The following is a 17,500-nucleotide window of genomic DNA, read 5'->3' as shown; positions in this document are numbered from 1 at the left end:
TGTCGAGCTTGACTTTCGTAGTAAGAGGACAGGTAATCTGCAAATATTAATATCGTTATTCTCTTATTTACATTATTATACCGTTTCTTTGACACGAGAATTACAGCGAAATGAAAGCACAACTTTGTCGCGAATTTTCTATGATAAAAACTTGTTCAGAAATCCAAAATCTACGTTAACAGCACACACCAGGCCTACTCCTGAGTACCAGGCTAGAATCATTTCCTCTGGCCGCGCTTCAGCCATTCGATGACGGCCAGTCTCGTGCTTCTTAAGATGCCTCGCTCATGCCCAAAAAGAATTCTGGGTAATTCTGCCATTCCATGACAAGGGAAGACTCCCGATTCTCATTTCATGGTTTTTTTCATAAGTGTCGGGCCACTCAGTCCTACCAGCAAAATAACGCATCGATTGAAGGTTTTCGCTTCCCAAACCTCCCCCGATTGTGTCAGTCGGTCCTGGAATTCGTCCACAGACAGGCCAGAGAGACAACTTCACTCGTGAACCGCCATGTTTACAACAGAGCATTTTAGGCGTCCCAGTCTGCATGAAACCATCTCTTGCCTCTGTCTGAGACAAGACCAGACACGCACGGTTCTTACGTTACGTTAACGTTTATGCCTATAAAATCAACTGAAATGTCAATTGCTGGTAACAAAAAAAAAAAAAAAACCAGCATGTTAATTTTTTTTTGGTAGGCTAGGTATCGAAGAGCCAGAACATTTGCGCATGCGCTGACGGAATGTTTGAACACGAGAGAAAAACGCAGTACCTCCAGACACCGGCGCTGGAGCGTCGTACCAAACGAGTCATCCCGGGATTTCGGCCCGTGCGATCGCTTTTGGACGCAGTTGGCCCTTCGCTGCTTTCTGCTACCGACCTTGCCTCCCGGTACGGCATTGAGGGAGAGATATGTCGGCCCCTAAACCATATGTGACAAATCCCACGCCTACTCACAGCTCCAAACCGCCCTTGTCAATATAGCGTAAGAATTAGATGGCTTATATATTGAAGAGAAAAGTCATTTTATGTGTCATATGGTAAGCACTGGAGTCGCAGATTACAAAGTGTGCGCATGCGCATACATACAGTCGTAAGCTTTTTCCGAATAACTACAGGAGCTAATAACTTCGAGACATTACAGTTACAGCTAAAATACAAAGCATATACAGATACCTACTAAATACATAATACTTAAAGATATATTCATTAAAAAGGAAAGCCGCTGTACAAAATGCGGCCCTGGATTCTCTTTTAAAACCAGTAAACTCATAGGTACGGATAAAATCAGGTAGCGCATTCCGCAACTGAGCTGATACGTAAGAAAAAAGAGAACTAAGACCATAAATGGTTGTTCCAGGTTTATTGAGGAACAGAATGTAATTTCCGCCAAGATCATGCATAAGAAGGGGACGGGAGAGAAAACGTATTTTTCATGTAAGCAGAAAAACCTTTTTTTCAAAAAAAAAAAAACCACATACTCTTATCAAGTCATACGAGGAAATTTTGAATGCGCTTATTGCATAGAGATGTCGAGCTTGACTTTCGTAGTAAGAGGACAGGTAATCTGCAAATATTAATATCGTTATTCTCTTATTTACATTATTATACCGTTTCTTTGACACGAGAATTACAGCGAAATGAAAGCACAACTTTGTCGCGAATTTTCTATGATAAAAACTTGTTCAGAAATCCAAAATCTACGTTAACAGCACACACCAGGCCTACTCCTGAGTACCTGGCTAGAATCATTTCCTCTGGCCGCGCTTCAGCCATTCGATGACGGCCAGTCTCGTGCTTCTTAAGATGCCTCGCTCATGCCCAAAAAGAATTCTGGGTAATTCTGCCATTCCATGACAAGGGAAGACTCCCGATTCTCATTTCATGGTTTTTTTCATAAGTGTCGGGCCACCCAGTCCTACCAGCAAAATAACGCATCGATTGAAGGCTTTAGCTTTCAAAACTTGCCCAGATTGTGTCAGTAGGTCCTGGAATTCGTCCACAGAAAGGCCAGAGAGACAACTTCACTCGTGAACCGCCATGTTTACAACAGAGCATTTTAGGCGTCCCAGTCTGCATGAAACCATCTCTTGCCTCTGTCTGAGACAAGACCAGACACGCACGGTTCTTACGTTACGTTAACGTTTATGCCTATAAAATCAACTGAAATGTCAATTGCTGGTAACAAAAAAAAAAAAAAAACCAGCATGTTAATTTTTTTTTGGTAGGCTAGGTATCGAAGAGCCAGAACATTTGCGCATGCGCTGACGGAATGTTTGAACACGAGAGAAAAACGCAGTACCTCCAGACACCGCCGCTGGAGCGTCGTACCAAACGAGTCATCCCGGGATTTCGGCCCGTGCGATCGCTTTTGGACGCAGTTGGCCCTTCGCTGCTTTCTGCTACCGACCTTGCCTCCCGGTACGGCATTGAGGGAGAGATATGTCGGCCCCTAAACCATATGTGACAAATCCCACGCCTACTCACAGCTCCAAACCGCCTTTGTCAATATAGCGTAAGAATTAGATGGCTTATATATTGAAGAGAAAAGTCATTTTATGTGTCATATGGTAAGCACTGGAGTCGCAGATTACAAAGTGTGCGCATGCGCCCTGCTAAAGGTAACATACATACAGTCGTAAGCTTTTTCCGAATAACTACAGGAGCTAATAACTTCGAGACATTACAGTTACAGCTAAAATACAAAGCATATACAGATACCTACTAAATACATAATACTTAAAGATATATTCATTAAAAAGGAAAGCCGCTGTACAAAATGCGGCCCTGGATTCTCTTTTAAAACCAGTAAACTCATAGGTACGGATAAAATCAGGTAGCGCATTCCGCAACTGAGCTGATACGTAAGAAAAAGAGAACTAAGACCATAAATGGTTGTTCCAGGTTTATTGAGGAACAGAATGTAATTTCCGCCAAGATCATGCATAAGAAGGGGACGGGAGAGAAAACGTATTTTTCATGTAAGCAGAAAAACCTTTTTTTCAAAAAAAAAAAAACCACATACTCTTATCAAGTCATACGAGGAAATTTTGAATGCGCTTATTGCATAGAGATGTCGAGCTTGACTTTCGTAGTAAGAGGACAGGTAATCTGCAAATATTAATATCGTTATTCTCTTATTTACATTATTATACCGTTTCTTTGACACGAGAATTACAGCGAAATGAAAGCACAACTTTGTCGCGAATTTTCTATGATAAAAACTTGTTCAGAAATCCAAAATCTACGTTAACAGCACACACCAGGCCTACTCCTGAGTACCTGGCTAGAATCATTTCCTCTGGCCGCGCTTCAGCCATTCGATGACGGCCAGTCTCGTGCTTCTTAAGATGCCTCGCTCATGCCCAAAAAGAATTCTGGGTAATTCTGCCATTCCATGACAAGGGAAGACTCCCGATTCTCATTTCATGGTTTTTTTCATAAGTGTCGGGCCACCCAGTCCTACCAGCAAAATAACGCATCGATTGAAGGCTTTAGCTTTCAAAACTTGCCCAGATTGTGTCAGTAGGTCCTGGAATTCGTCCACAGAAAGGCCAGAGAGACAACTTCACTCGTGAACCGCCATGTTTACAACAGAGCATTTTAGGCGTCCCAGTCTGCATGAAACCATCTCTTGCCTCTGTCTGAGACAAGACCAGACACGCACGGTTCTTACGTTACGTTAACGTTTATGCCTATAAAATCAACTGAAATGTCAATTGCTGGTAACAAAAAAAAAAAAAAACCAGCATGTTAATTTTTTTTGGTAGGCTTGGTATCGAAGAGCCAGAACATTTGCGCATGCGCTGACGGAATGTTTGAACAAGAGAGAAAAACGCAGTACCTCCAGACACCGGCGCTGGAGCTTCGTAGCAAACGAGTCATCCCGGGATTTCGGCCCGTGCGATCGCTTTTGGACGCAGTTGGCCCTTCGCTGCTTTCTGCTACCGACCTTGCCTCCCGGTACGGCATTGAGGGAGAGATATGTCGGCCCCTAAACCATATGTGACAAATCCCACGCCTACTCACAGCTCCAAACCGCCCTTGTCAATATAGCGTAAGAATTAGATGGCTTATATATTGAAGAGAAAAGTCATTTTATGTGTCATATGGTAAGCACTGGAGTCGCAGATTACAAAGTGTGCGCATGCGCCCTGCTAAAGGTAACATACATACAGTCGTAAGCTTTTTCCGAATAACTACAGGAGCTAATAACTTCGAGACATTACAGTTACAGCTAAAATACAAAGCATATACAGATACCTACTAAATACATAATACTTAAAGATATATTCATTAAAAAGGAAAGCCGCTGTACAAAATGCGGCCCTGGATTCTCTTTTAAAACCAGTAAACTCATAGGTACGGATAAAATCAGGTAGCGCATTCCGCAACTGAGCTGATACGTAAGAAAAAAGAGAACTAAGACCATAAATGGTTGTTCCAGGTTTATTGAGGAACAGAATGTAATTTCCGCCAAGATCATGCATAAGAAGGGGACGGGACAGAAAACGTATTTTTCATGTAAGCAGAAAAACCTTTTTTTCAAAAAAAAAAAACCACATACTCTTATCAAGTCATCCGAGGAAATTTTGAATGCGCTTATTGCATAGAGATGTCGAGCTTGACTTTCGTAGTAAGAGGACAGGTAATCTGCAAATATTAATATCGTTATTCTCTTATTTACATTATTATACCGTTTCTTTGACACGAGAATTACAGCGAAATGAAAGCACAACTTTGTCGCGAATTTTCTATGATAAAAACTTGTTCAGAAATCCAAAATCTACGTTAACAGCACACACCAGGCCTACTCCTGAGTACCTGGCTAGAATCATTTCCTCTGGCCGCGCTTCAGCCATTCGATGACGGCCAGTCTCGTGCTTCTTAAGATGCCTCGCTCATGCCCAAAAAGAATTCTGGGTAATTCTGCCATTCCATGACAAGGGAAGACTCCCGATTCTCATTTCATGGTTTTTTTCATAAGTGTCGGGCCACCCAGTCCTACCAGCAAAATAACGCATCGATTGAAGGCTTTAGCTTTCAAAACTTGCCCAGATTGTGTCAGTAGGTCCTGGAATTCGTCCACAGAAAGGCCAGAGAGACAACTTCACTCGTGAACCGCCATGTTTACAACAGAGCATTTTAGGCGTCCCAGTCTGCATGAAACCATCTCTTGCCTCTGTCTGAGACAAGACCAGACACGCACGGTTCTTACGTTACGTTAACGTTTATGCCTATAAAATCAACTGAAATGTCAATTGCTGGTAACAAAAAAAAAAAAAAACCAGCATGTTAATTTTTTTTTGGTAGGCTACGTATCCAAGAGCCAGAACATTTGCGCATGCGCTGACGGAATGTTTGAACACGAGAGAAAAACGCAGTACCTCCAGACACCGGCGCTGGAGCGTCGTACCAAACGAGTCATCCCGGGATTTCGGCCCGTGCGATCGCTTTTGGACGCAGTTGGCCCTTCGCTGCTTTCTGCTACCGACCTTGCCTCCCGGTACGGCATTGAGGGAGAGATATGTCGGCCCCTAAACCATATGTGACAAATCCCACGCCTACTCACAGCTCCAAACCGCCCTTGTCAATATAGCGTAAGAATTAGATGGCTTATATATTGAAGAGAAAAGTCATTTTATGTGTCATATGGTAAGCACTGGAGTCGCAGATTACAAAGTGTGCGCATGCGCCCTGCTAAAGGTAACATACATACAGTCGTAAGCTTTTTCCGAATAACTACAGGAGCTAATAACTTCGAGACATTACAGTTACAGCTAAAATACAAAGCATATACAGATACCTACTAAATACATAATACTTAAAGATATATTCATTAAAAAGGAAAGCCGCTGTACAAAATGCGGCCCTGGATTCTCTTTTAAAACCAGTAAACTCATAGGTACGGATAAAATCAGGTAGCGCATTCCGCAACTGAGCTGATACGTAAGAAAAAAGAGAACTAAGACCATAAATGGTTGTTCCAGGTTTATTGAGGAACAGAATGTAATTTCCGCCAAGATCATGCATAAGAAGGGGACGGGAGAGAAAACGTATTTTTCATGTAAGCAGAAAAACCTTTTTTTCAAAAAAAAAAAAACCACATACTCTTATCAAGTCATACGAGGAAATTTTGAATGCGCTTATTGCATAGAGATGTCGAGCTTGACTTTCGTAGTAAGAGGACAGGTAATCTGCAAATATTAATATCGTTATTCTCTTATTTACATTATTATACCGTTTCTTTGACACGAGAATTACAGCGAAATGAAAGCACAACTTTGTCGCGAATTTTCTATGATAAAAACTTGTTCAGAAATCCAAAATCTACGTTAACAGCACACACCAGGCCTACTCCTGAGTACCTGGCTAGAATCATTTCCTCTGGCCGCGCTTCAGCCATTCGATGACGGCCAGTCTCGTGCTTCTTAAGATGCCTCGCTCATGCCCAAAAAGAATTCTGGGTAATTCTGCCATTCCATGACAAGGGAAGACTCCCGATTCTCATTTCATGGTTTTTTTCATAAGTGTCGGGCCACCCAGTCCTACCAGCAAAATAACGCATCGATTGAAGGCTTTAGCTTTCAAAACTTGCCCAGATTGTGTCAGTAGGTCCTGGAATTTGTCCACAGAAAGGCCAGAGAGACAACTTCACTCGTGAACCGCCATGTTTACAACAGAGCATTTTAGGCGTCCCAGTCTGCATGAAACCATCGCTCGCCTCTGAACAGGATGCGCAGTGCAATACTAGGAAATGAGCTTCCAGGCAACAAATGCATAAACATGGCAGAAATGGATGCATAAGTGCGTAAAAACTGTGTTCGGTTGCCTTAAGATCAGTTCTTTAGGGTTAGGGTTAAGGGACTAGGGATGCAGATCGATCCGCCCGCCTATGCTACCTATGCTATTCAAATGATCAAGACTGTAAAAGAACTAAAAGGGTGGTGCGACACCATCAGCAGGACCCCACCTTCCCAAGAAAAGAAGTAATCCTCTTCAATTCCAAGGTACTCGCATTCCGCGAATATGTCCCGGGCTCGCCCGCAACGCAGCTCTCGGAACGACTCTCGGGATTGGTTCAGAAAACAATGGACACAAAAGAATGATACGAAAGAAACAATGGACCATGACGTAAAACACAATAGAGCTGAGTCCTGAAGAAACAGGTTGTAAAGAGCTGCGTTCTGACTGCGGGGTGAGATTACCCGCCTTGAAGTCGGGTGTGGGTTAATTTGTACGTTTTCTTCTCTGTTCCAAGAGGGTTTTGATCTGTCTTAACTTGACTTAATATTCAATTTTCCCAACAATGCGAGAGTAGAATTCTTTCTATTTTTTATATATATTCTAAGATTTTTTATGGTAATAAATTATTGCTGTTACAAACATCGAGTTGTTCCTTTCATTGCTATCAATGCTAATGACTAAAATAATGGCAATGGCTTTTTACAAGTTATTAACGATGTAAAAATGAATTGAATATGACGAACACTTTTGACCTTTCCCGACAGTAAAAAGAAAACTACTTTTCCCTGAACTAAAGCCCTAATTCTTCTACAATAAATCATCGTGACTGACAAAGTGGTAACAGCGAACGAAAAAAATATTAATTTTTTCGGGCTACGAGGAAAAATTGGCTCGACGGACTAGTAGCACTTAACCGTATGCTTCAATAGCATACAATAACATTGTCTAGAAAAAGCCATTTTTTGCAAAAAATACTCGGGACCTTCGTTTTGATTCTCATTCTCCTTTTTGGTAAGGTATGTGCAAAGAAGACGAAGTTCGCGATCCGAGATCGCAAGAGGCGCTGCACCCAAAGTGACTCAAGAACGATGAGTGGGCCTTCGCTTGAAAGCTAGATGCTAGTTCTGCACGCATCTCTTTTTCATAAGCGAAGTATCCCTCACGAATGACTTCAAACACGAGTAAAAAATGTCCGAGTAAAACCAAAAACGTACTTGCAAAAGGTCCTAGGGTGTATCGTTATCCTACACAAAAAGAAATTGAGTTGATTTCACGCCGATCGTATTTACAAATGACTTGACTGTTCAATCACCGTTCTCCGTGTTGGGAGCAGAGCCTCTACAAAGACGTTCTTGTCACCGTAAAAACAAGACGGCGAACTAAAAGCCTGACATTAAGTTTCAGTATTAAAATGGTATTTATAATGTTCGGTGTTCCGGGATGCACTGGTGTTCCTGCTTCTCTTACATTCCTTTTAACATGTCACAGCTGCTGCCCTAAAATACTGGTCTGCCCGTCGTAATTTTACATTAGACATACTATATGCGGTAAATCGTCAGGATCTGTGAGCCGACGCAAACAGGTCTCCAGCGGAAGGCAGAGGAGCCAGGCCTCCTCCAAGGTCTGGAAGCTTGGTTAAGTCGGGAAGGTTTTCTAAATGAGCCTTCAGTTCTTGTCGCACTAATTGAACTTTTTCTTGTTTTGCCTTATATTCCTGCGAAGTAAATAGGTGCAGACAAGTCAGAAGCTATTGTAGGTACAACAAAACGTCATCTCAGGTATACCGCACAAGTTTTGTGCGGCCTGTGTAGGAAGCATTAGAGAGAATGCAACAAGAGCTCCGATTAGGGTTTTGCACAGTAAAGCGGCGCGAAAATTGGCGCAACCGGGTGGCCCTAAAAGTTTCGGGCTGCAAGAATGAGGATAAACCTCTTTGAAATCTCTTCGTTCGCACGGAAATGAATGCAACGTGGGCAAAGTTTTGTCAGACGGACTCGGAAGTTGACTGTCCTCCGAGAAGGCAAAGCATTGTCTTTTTTACAAAACAATAAACTTTATTTGGAAATCTAAGCGACACAAACATACATATAATAGATACCAAAATCTAACCAATTATTTTGTAGACGTCATTGAACAGACTGCCTTTTCGCTTCAATGAACCGTTGGTCTTGATTGGCGCTCACGGTAGTTTCTGGCTGAGTGAGCGGGTAAAGGGAAGACAAAGCTGAAACCTTGAGCTGGATCAGTGTTACCGAGTTGTCTCTAGCTCCGTTTGTTGGCAGACCAATCCCTCCTTTTTTACTTGGAGACTTCCAAAGTGCTTAGAACTGACTTAAAGTACAAACAGACAAAGAAAGAAAAGAAAAAAAAAGGAATAAGCCGAGCGAAGGAGAAACTAACGGACTCAAGGTTTCAGCTTGGTCTTTCCAGTCCTTTACCCGCTCACTCACCCATTGAGCTGCAAGAACGCCTGGAGGATTCGTCGTTTCTACAACGTATATTTTTGACCAAAGTGACGCGTCGTGATTCAACGTGATAATGCAACGATTGAGCTAACTCTTAGCTGTCCCAAATATGGACATAAAGTCGTCAAAGCCCATATCTTCTGAAAGAACATGCACTAACCTTTAAATTAAACCTATCCCATTAATCTTTTAAAACTGTTTCCTCTCCTTTGTTGCTCCTTATTAACCATGTATTTTATACAATGTAAGCAAAATATCACGACTCACTTGAAGTTTTTTCTCTGACTCCGCAAGTTTGTCCTTTTGAAGTTGTATAAATGCAGCCAGCATTTTGGATATTGTTGTTCTGTCTTCAAGCTCTGCTGCAAGTCTCCCATTGTAGTCAGCAAGTAACAGACATGCCTCATCCACAATCTTGGACAGTCGGTCGCCAGTTTCTTTATCTACAGATCAAACAGTTGATTAAGGCCTGGGCAAACAGCTACAACGTTTGCTTTAACATCCGTTGGATTTTATTCAACAGCAATGTTGAAAACGTTTTCCCCCACCCCCCCCCCCCCCCCCCCCTCTGCGTTGAACCATTCAACATTTCTTTTGTTTTCGTGAATGTTGAATGAAGTTGAAGCCGTTTTGCCCCCCTCCTCTCCCCTCCCTCTTTCAACATTGTTGGATATGCGCGTGCGCACTATTCGGTCTCTCAATGACGTATCCATTCTCGTCACCAGAGCATTGGATCGACACAAGGCTATGGGAAACTCTATCTAGGAGAACATGCGCCGTAGGGTTCTTGTAGCAAAAAATTGGCTATTTGAACATTACAGCGCCTGCTTACTCCTCGTGCTAACATGAATGCAACAATTCGGGAAGCTTTTGATTGTTCTTCACGAAAACCAATGAGAAGACAGCTCTTCTCTCCCGCAGTCAAGAGAAGAGCTCTGGGGTCGAGATTGTGTCCGTATCCAGAGTCACATCCGGGGCTGCAGCCTGGGACCGAATATCTTGCCTCTCGCGAAGCTTTGTTGAATCAAATTTTGGTGATGTGTTGAGACCAACCATCATTCAACAAGATCGAACGGATGTCGAAGCAAGGCCTTAAGGTGGCTTTCCACAGTTTTCCAATGAAAAATATCAAAATTTTGAAATCTGAGAAACTGAAGCAACAGGAGACTCTTCTGAATTGTTGGTCACTGCAATTGATGTAAAATCACCTTTTAACTGACAAATAAACTTAAATCAGGGGAAAACGCTAAATATAGTGACCGAGTTCCTGAGATAGATAGAGAGATGGATGCTTTATTAATAATACATAGCTGCCAGAAGGCTGAATTGCGCATTAGATACAAAATAAAGAAAAATGTCAAAATATAAATGTATATACAAATTTAAATAGTTAGGTATGTGTATGTGTATGTAGAACAGAGCCAATGTTAAAAACATTTTACCGAAGGGAAAGCGAGAAAATTAGCAGTTAATTTTACAGAATTGATCACGCTGACGTCACAAAAATCAGAAAAACACGCGCGATTCTGGCTTGACGCGCCATACTAGTGCCCAGCCTATGCATGGCCCTAAAATTCAAGGGAGCCTCCTTAAGTTATGCAGTGGGAGCCTCCTTAAGTTATGCAGCAGTGACAGCGCTGTGGTGACCTGCTGTGTGGCCTGACCTTGCTGGTTCTCTGCTTAAAGAGGTATTTCTCCAGGAACACCAGATTTCCCATCATCTCACACACCAACAGTTGATTTGATTTGCATTCGCTTAATTTTTTTGTAGAGAGTTGTACCACTTTGAAACGCTGCACTCACAAAATGACCAGCTCACAGTTGACTTAATTGCTCAGACCCCAATTAGAATTACAACGACACAATTCACCTGTTGACCCCTGAGAGTGACACTTTGTCTAATGCCAAACGATTTTACTCGTCAATGGAGGGGAAGGGGGGGGGGGGGAAGGAATCCTTGGGCGTTTGAAGTATGAATGGGTTACCATGATAAAAGCAGTGACGTCTGTAACAATACGTCACCGACAGCGTTGCAGCCATTCATAGGCCAGGTCACTGAGCAAACAACTGCAAAATGGCTTATTGGTACTGTAGAGCAATGCACTGGTATCACAGAGGTCAGGAGTTCAAGTCCCTTTCAAGCTTGGGTTTTCGAAGCTTAATTCCTTTTGTTACTGCTTAAGTAACAGTCATACATATAACTGTGATGCTCAAACATCTTCTCATGTTTCTATTCCAAGTTCATTATACATCGTACATGTCTTACATATTTTTGAAAAAATGAAGCGTAACATAGCTAACCTTTGAAGTGATTTAAACGCCACTTCAAAAGCCACTTGTATTTTTTAAATAGCATATTAGTCTTTATACAACGTGGTTTTACTGTGCATATGCTTAGTTTTTAAAGGTAGTTTCGCACAACCCCAAAAGCTTTTAGCTTTAATTATTATTGTGCTTAAATAAAGGTATACTTACTAACTTACTGACTGACTGACTTACTTACCTCAAGGGTTAGCTATGCTACCCTCTTAAATTAAAGAAGGTTACTCTAACTAGATCACAGAAGACATCAAATTTGGAAGAAGAAGCAATTCTACATGTATTTTTAACGAACTTACCTACATGTACAACTCTTATGTTTGGCTTTCGATCACTTGCTCTTTTGATCATATGCGCATATGCGACATGTATGTCTCAGACTTTATACCAGTGAAAGTAAGCCTTAACCAATAATTCAACATTCTGTGTATTACTAGCTATGATAATGAAATTTAGCTTGAACTGCGTATTAGCATACCTTCTATTTTTTCAAGGAGGGAAACATCTTGTACTTCTGCTGGTAAGTTAGCAATCTTCTCCCTGACAGCAGCATCTTGAGATGCAGAATTTTCAAGCTCTACCAAAGCCTTAATAAGATCCTCTGGCTGCAAAAGAGGCCACAAATTGATTATTAGTATTTTAAATTTACTGCATTTACATTGTATAATACTAAAAGAATCTATCAAAGACTGTAAATGCAGAGCATAAGAGTGGGACTGGTTTGCAAACTGGATCCCCAAAGTAAGTTAGTAAGTATACTGTATACCTTGTAAAATTGCGATTAATTGTATTATTTTGATCAAGGTCTTCATATATAAATGCAGAATGGAGGGACGTAACCCCGATTTTGCTGGTGTACAAAGCTACCTTAAGTTTCATTATAATATTGAAAAATTTGCACATGACTTATCCGATCAAGATAAATTTTTAAGTACGGTAAGTGGAAACCGGTGGAAAAATTATTTTGTCAATAAATGATGTAATGTGTTGTATTGTAAGTAGAGTAAGTATCGTACCGTATTCTAAGTTTCTTTAAAGTAGAGTATGGTAATGTGAGTAATGTATCGCCCTGAAAGTAGAGTTATTGTAATGTCACCAGTGTAAGAGAGCTCTATTGTAAGTAATGTAAGGAGTTATTATGTGTTTTGCAAATAAATAAATGTTTAAACCAAAAAAAAAAGGAAGTTAGTAGTAAAGGCTAAGAGTTTCAAAAGGCATTCGCAGGTTGTCTTTCACATCTTAGCCTAGTACTTAGACACAAAACTTTGCTCTACATTATCTCTTTCATCCAGATGGTATAAATGCTTGGCGAACAAATAAACCTTCAAAAGAGAAGATGAAGAGGATGAAGGAATTCTCTCACTTTCTTCATTCCACTGAAAAAGGTAACTTACTTTCATGTAAAAAGAAACACAATTGACTCAACTAAGAATCAAACAGCCTGCTTTTAAAACCTTACCCTAGCTGGAATGCCTCAATTTTCATTTGCACAAGCAAAATAAGATCACATGTACATGTGGGTATTCCTCGGCCAAAAGCCGTCTTTACTCACATCTGGTGGTTCCATTGTTGAGGCTTGTTTATCATCATCAAGCTTCTGTTTCTTCTCAGGTGGGGGAGAGTCTGATTCTTGTCCTGCAAACAGCCATTTCCAAGAAGTTTATTATAGCTATGATATCGATATGCAGAAAGGCTGACTGGTGACACTACCAACAAATAAACAAAGTAATTAAGATAAGGGTTCAAAACAAGAGTACAGAGCCACATATGGTGTAGCAGTTTTGTAGACCTGCATTCTGTATATTTAATTTCTAGTTTGTTGATCCTATCTCATTTCAATCACGTGATTTAGATGCTCGTTTTAGTTTTGGCCCGAACTGCATTCAGTTAGTTAGTTTTGCTTCTGTCACCAAACACGAATCAGAAGTTTTCAGTGGAGTAACTTGGGGGATGCTGAAATTTTGGAAAAGATTGGCCTTTTGCTAGTCTTTTAAGATCAACTGCATGGTCTCACTCTGATAAGCTTTAAACAGATGTCACAGTTTTCAATGCCATTTGGATTTCTTTATATCAGCCGTGCCTTTTCAGTTTACAAAATCTATTTTGTTTTTAAATAAGAGTTCTTATTGTCTGACAATTCTCTGGTTATGATCATGTATACTAATTTTCGCCTTTTGCCCTCAATTTTGCTGTGGAATGATTGCAATGTCAGTACTGACTGGCTATTAGATCTTAGCAAGCCTTTTTTGTATTGCTATTTCAGTTTACGATATGATCTTGAAATCTAACTTTGATGCAGTGAAAACATGTGATTGTCCGTAAAGTATATCTCCGTAACCAATTTCGCGCATCGAAACTTGTGCCGAGTTGGTTGTTGAGGCTGGCCTTGGGTACCAGTCGCTACATATGGTCCAAAAATTGTATCTATACGTCCAGAAATGTTTGCAATTAGAAGCACAATCATCTCCCCAGCTTCTACATCACGCACATCTGGGAATAATGTCTCCTCACCTATCCTCCTCAAGTAACGATAAACAGTCACATTTACCCTCACCAAGAGTGGGGTTAACCCTTGCACTTACCTTGTTGCTAGAAATAGGGAGCATATCAAAATTGCTGGGTGTGCATGTGATTATGTGCAGTTCTGGACATAATCGAGACTTGAGCCACATTCAGGGTTCGTACACTTTTTCATACCAAAAATTAAAGGACTTTTTAAGGACTTTTAAGGGCATAATTTTGAAATTTCAAGGACCTCTTTTTCATTTTCATCGAAGAAATTACCCATGGAAGTAGTCTGACTTTACAATTCTTTCTCATTTTCCATAACGTACATGTGTGAAAATAATGCAAAGGCACTGGTAACCATTCTCAACCCCACAGCTCGTTGAGTTTGTATGACATGACTTGAATGGCTGATTATTTTCACAGAAGTTTTCAAAGATGAAAAATGCGGGTCAGAAAAAATTCAAGGACTTTCAAGGACCAGGAATGAAGAGCAGAGATTTTCAAGGACTTTCAAGGCCTTGAAAATGTACTCTTAAAATTCAAGGCTTTTCAAGGGTTTTCAAGACACGTACGAACCCTGCATATTAGGTACATGTAAGTACTGGTGGAAAGCCAGTGCCACCACTATGCAAACCCTTCTTCCACATTTAATACCAGTCCTATAGGTGGTTTTCACAATGAAGTTATCAAAATTAATTGTAAAATCAAAATCGCAAGGTGTTTTGAATTTTTACCTATAGGAGGTTGAAGATGACCTAGAAATAAATCTTTTTTCAAGTTTCCAGTTTCATGATGTCTTTCGTTTCGAAAATACAGCATTTTGAATCCTTAGTATAGTAGCATAAGGGTTATTTTTACCAATCCACTCACCAAGACATTTATGTAGTTTCACCAGGAATGTGGCCTCGTACACATTTCTTTCTGTCCATATGGATATAAGCCTTTCAAGACCTTTAATGGCTTCCACTGATCCACCCCTTGATAATTAAAAACAACATATTACAGGTATTGTCTCTCATCTTATCTAAAGATAATTTAACATCTCCCCTTGATATTTTCCTCATAATTTCACCCCTAATGATGCCAACTGCTGACCTTTGAAACTGTTTTGTTTTCCCCTGATGAATCAATCAACAACTCAATCTTTAAATCAAAAGTTCATTCAAGCCTGGTTTTAGTAAGTAAAATTAATAGTAAGTAACTATTCACTATTTACCCTCAGATTTTTAGGGTAACGAGCATTGAACAGAACAACTTTAAGAATCCCAACTGGCCGGAGGCAAACCAGTTCCTATTTACAAGTGCAGCCCGGAAATTGAACCAGGGACAACCTGGAATAAATTCAAAGCGTGGTCAGAATGTGTCTTGAACCCGGGATCTCCAGATCTCAAGGCAAGCGCCCTAACCACTGGGCTGCACTGGTCAATCACTGACCAGATTTCAAATTATACAAGCCATGTTGCTGTCTTACAAAGACACAATGGGTATTCCACGAAAGATGTCTGGATATTTGATACACAAGCAACATAATTAAATGCCAAAAACCCTTTGATGAGTTAGTCTTCCCTGAATAGTCTAACAGGTTCCCATACATGTTGGTTGATTCATATTCTGTACATGAAATACAGTATACATGTAGACTCACTGTGAACAGTGTTGAAATGCAGTTGGCAATATATGCTTAAATTCGCTCAAGAATTCTGCCCCCTTTCTTTTTCCGTTTTGAAGAACATCATTAGCAAGAAACAAAAATGTTAGTTTCTTACTCTGCCTTGCTGAAAGTAAATGCAAAGAAAAAATTACAAACGAAATACATGTAGGTGTTTATAATAATCATTATTCTTTAACATACTGTAACCTCCTTCCACACGCTTGCACCTGTCATGGGTAATCCCTTGGAAGAGGGGAACCCAGGCTACATGTAATTACACCCTTATGGGAACTTACAGGGAGATTTGAACAAATTTGTTACCTTGGGAGGTGGGAAAACTCAGGAAGGTTTTGTTTCCAAATGCCTTGAACAGGGGAAAATAACGGGACTTCGTAAAAGAGATTTGAGTCATTTCACAATCAGCTTAAATGCACAGCATTTAAGCCACCGCACACAAGAATGTCGGCTAATTCAAGTACTCCTCATGATCAGTTTCTTTACACAGCAGACTTGACAGGTATTGTAACAGATATGTACAAGTTAATCTTTTTCCATTGGGTTCCCGCTGACTTTAGATAGTACAATGATTGGGAGACGACTGAATAACAGTGGGCTTTGTTTTTCCTTTTGCAAATCAACTGCTTGTCAGGAAATGATTGGAGTAATGATAATACTAGTTTTGGATGGTATATTATCAAGAACCATGTGAAACAATGGTAGAGCTTACAGTCATTGTAAGAAATAAACAGTTAAATTATTATAAATAGGTAATATTATTTTAAAGTGCACAGTGTTATTTTCTGGATAGAGATGAGTTTTCCACCTGCCAATTGAATTTGTCCTGCAAAATTTACTGTGGCTTTCCACTGTTCAGCCTGCTGCCCTTCTAAAATTTAAGGGGCAACTGCTTATCTTTGACTGTTCTGGGGCTCCATCTGGTACAAGGCACCCCCCACCCCCCCCCCCCCCACCCCCAACCCAATTGATGGGCGATAATAGGTAATAGGCAATTCATGTATCACCTAAAATCCAAATGTAACATTGCTTCGGTTAATCCGTTGCAATGTATAAAGACCGATAATTTAACAGGAAAAGCCGGTGATATCGATTGCATGCCGAATTAATCAGCCTGTACAGTTAGCTTGGGAAATCAACTTATAGACAGGTTTTTCACAAAATATCGCCCCTACAGTAAAGATCCCACCAGTTATCTATCAAACGTATTTACAGGAGGCGTCCAAACAATAAACCTGGAATATAAACAACCCGGTAACAATAAATTACACGTACCTTTCGTCAACTCCTTATACCAAGCTTGAACTATGGCTTTAGCGTGTTTTCTGTGGTGGATGAGCCAGAGCGAGAGAGTCTGAACACTATGCTGAGTGTTCGAAAGATCACCCAGTTTTTTCTCTAACGTTGCCGAGGAGAAAGTGGTCATTTTCAAGCGATTTTGAATGCCAAAACAAAAGTCCAACATGAAATCAGAGGATAGGGGAAATGGGTACTACTTCGCCTCGATCTAACGTTGAACTTGGGATATCTATTGCGCGTGCTTCACATATTTTCCGCTGTTAAACATTTTTGAAGGCGCAACAAATTGCCAAAATGGTGGAGGACGCCGTGTACCGAGCGCTCAAGCTGTATGGGAAAATTATTTTGCGATTTGCCTTCTTCTCATTGGTTTGTAATATTTCCGTCGTAAATTTCCTCTATTTAATCTTTATTACTTAGGCACATCTCACAAGACAAGTTTTACATCGAGCCTCGTGATCAGCAATCAGTAGGGGACCAAATTTTAGAAATCGAC

General features: G+C 40.6%; 2 protein-coding genes across 3 annotated transcripts in view; one reads left to right on the top strand and one right to left on the bottom strand.

The window, feature by feature from the left end:
- Nucleotides 1–7,323: 7,323 nt before the first annotated feature.
- Nucleotides 7,324–17,177, bottom strand: LOC138021988 (regulation of nuclear pre-mRNA domain-containing protein 1B-like). The gene is made up of 7 exons (XM_068869014.1): nucleotides 16,981–17,177; nucleotides 15,685–15,814; nucleotides 14,910–15,016; nucleotides 13,084–13,166; nucleotides 12,010–12,136; nucleotides 9,480–9,655; nucleotides 7,324–8,461 (listed from the first exon to the last, which is right to left on the bottom strand). Exons 1-7 carry the CDS (start codon nucleotides 17,168–17,170, stop codon nucleotides 8,303–8,305), a joined length of 972 nt encoding a protein of 323 aa, XP_068725115.1. The 5' UTR covers nucleotides 17,171–17,177; the 3' UTR covers nucleotides 7,324–8,302.
- A 102-nt stretch (nucleotides 17,178–17,279) lies between these two features.
- Nucleotides 17,280–17,500, top strand: part of LOC138019537 (phosphatidylinositol-3-phosphatase SAC1-like) — a 29,519-nt gene continuing 29,298 nt past the window's right edge. For both annotated transcript variants that reach the window (XM_068866371.1, XM_068866373.1), the window contains exons 1-2: nucleotides 17,280–17,333; nucleotides 17,425–17,500. The exon at nucleotides 17,425–17,500 is cut by the window's right edge and continues 28 nt beyond it. In XM_068866371.1, coding sequence (XP_068722472.1) covers nucleotides 17,299–17,333; nucleotides 17,425–17,500 — 111 coding nt within the window. In that variant the 5' untranslated portion in view covers nucleotides 17,280–17,298. The remainder of the gene's footprint in view (nucleotides 17,334–17,424) is intronic.

The sequence above is a fragment of the Montipora capricornis genome, chromosome 10 (assembly GCF_036669925.1).
Source record: "Montipora capricornis isolate CH-2021 chromosome 10, ASM3666992v2, whole genome shotgun sequence".
NCBI lineage: Eukaryota > Metazoa > Cnidaria > Anthozoa > Scleractinia > Acroporidae > Montipora > Montipora capricornis.
This window is presented reverse-complemented; position numbering and strand designations above follow the sequence as displayed.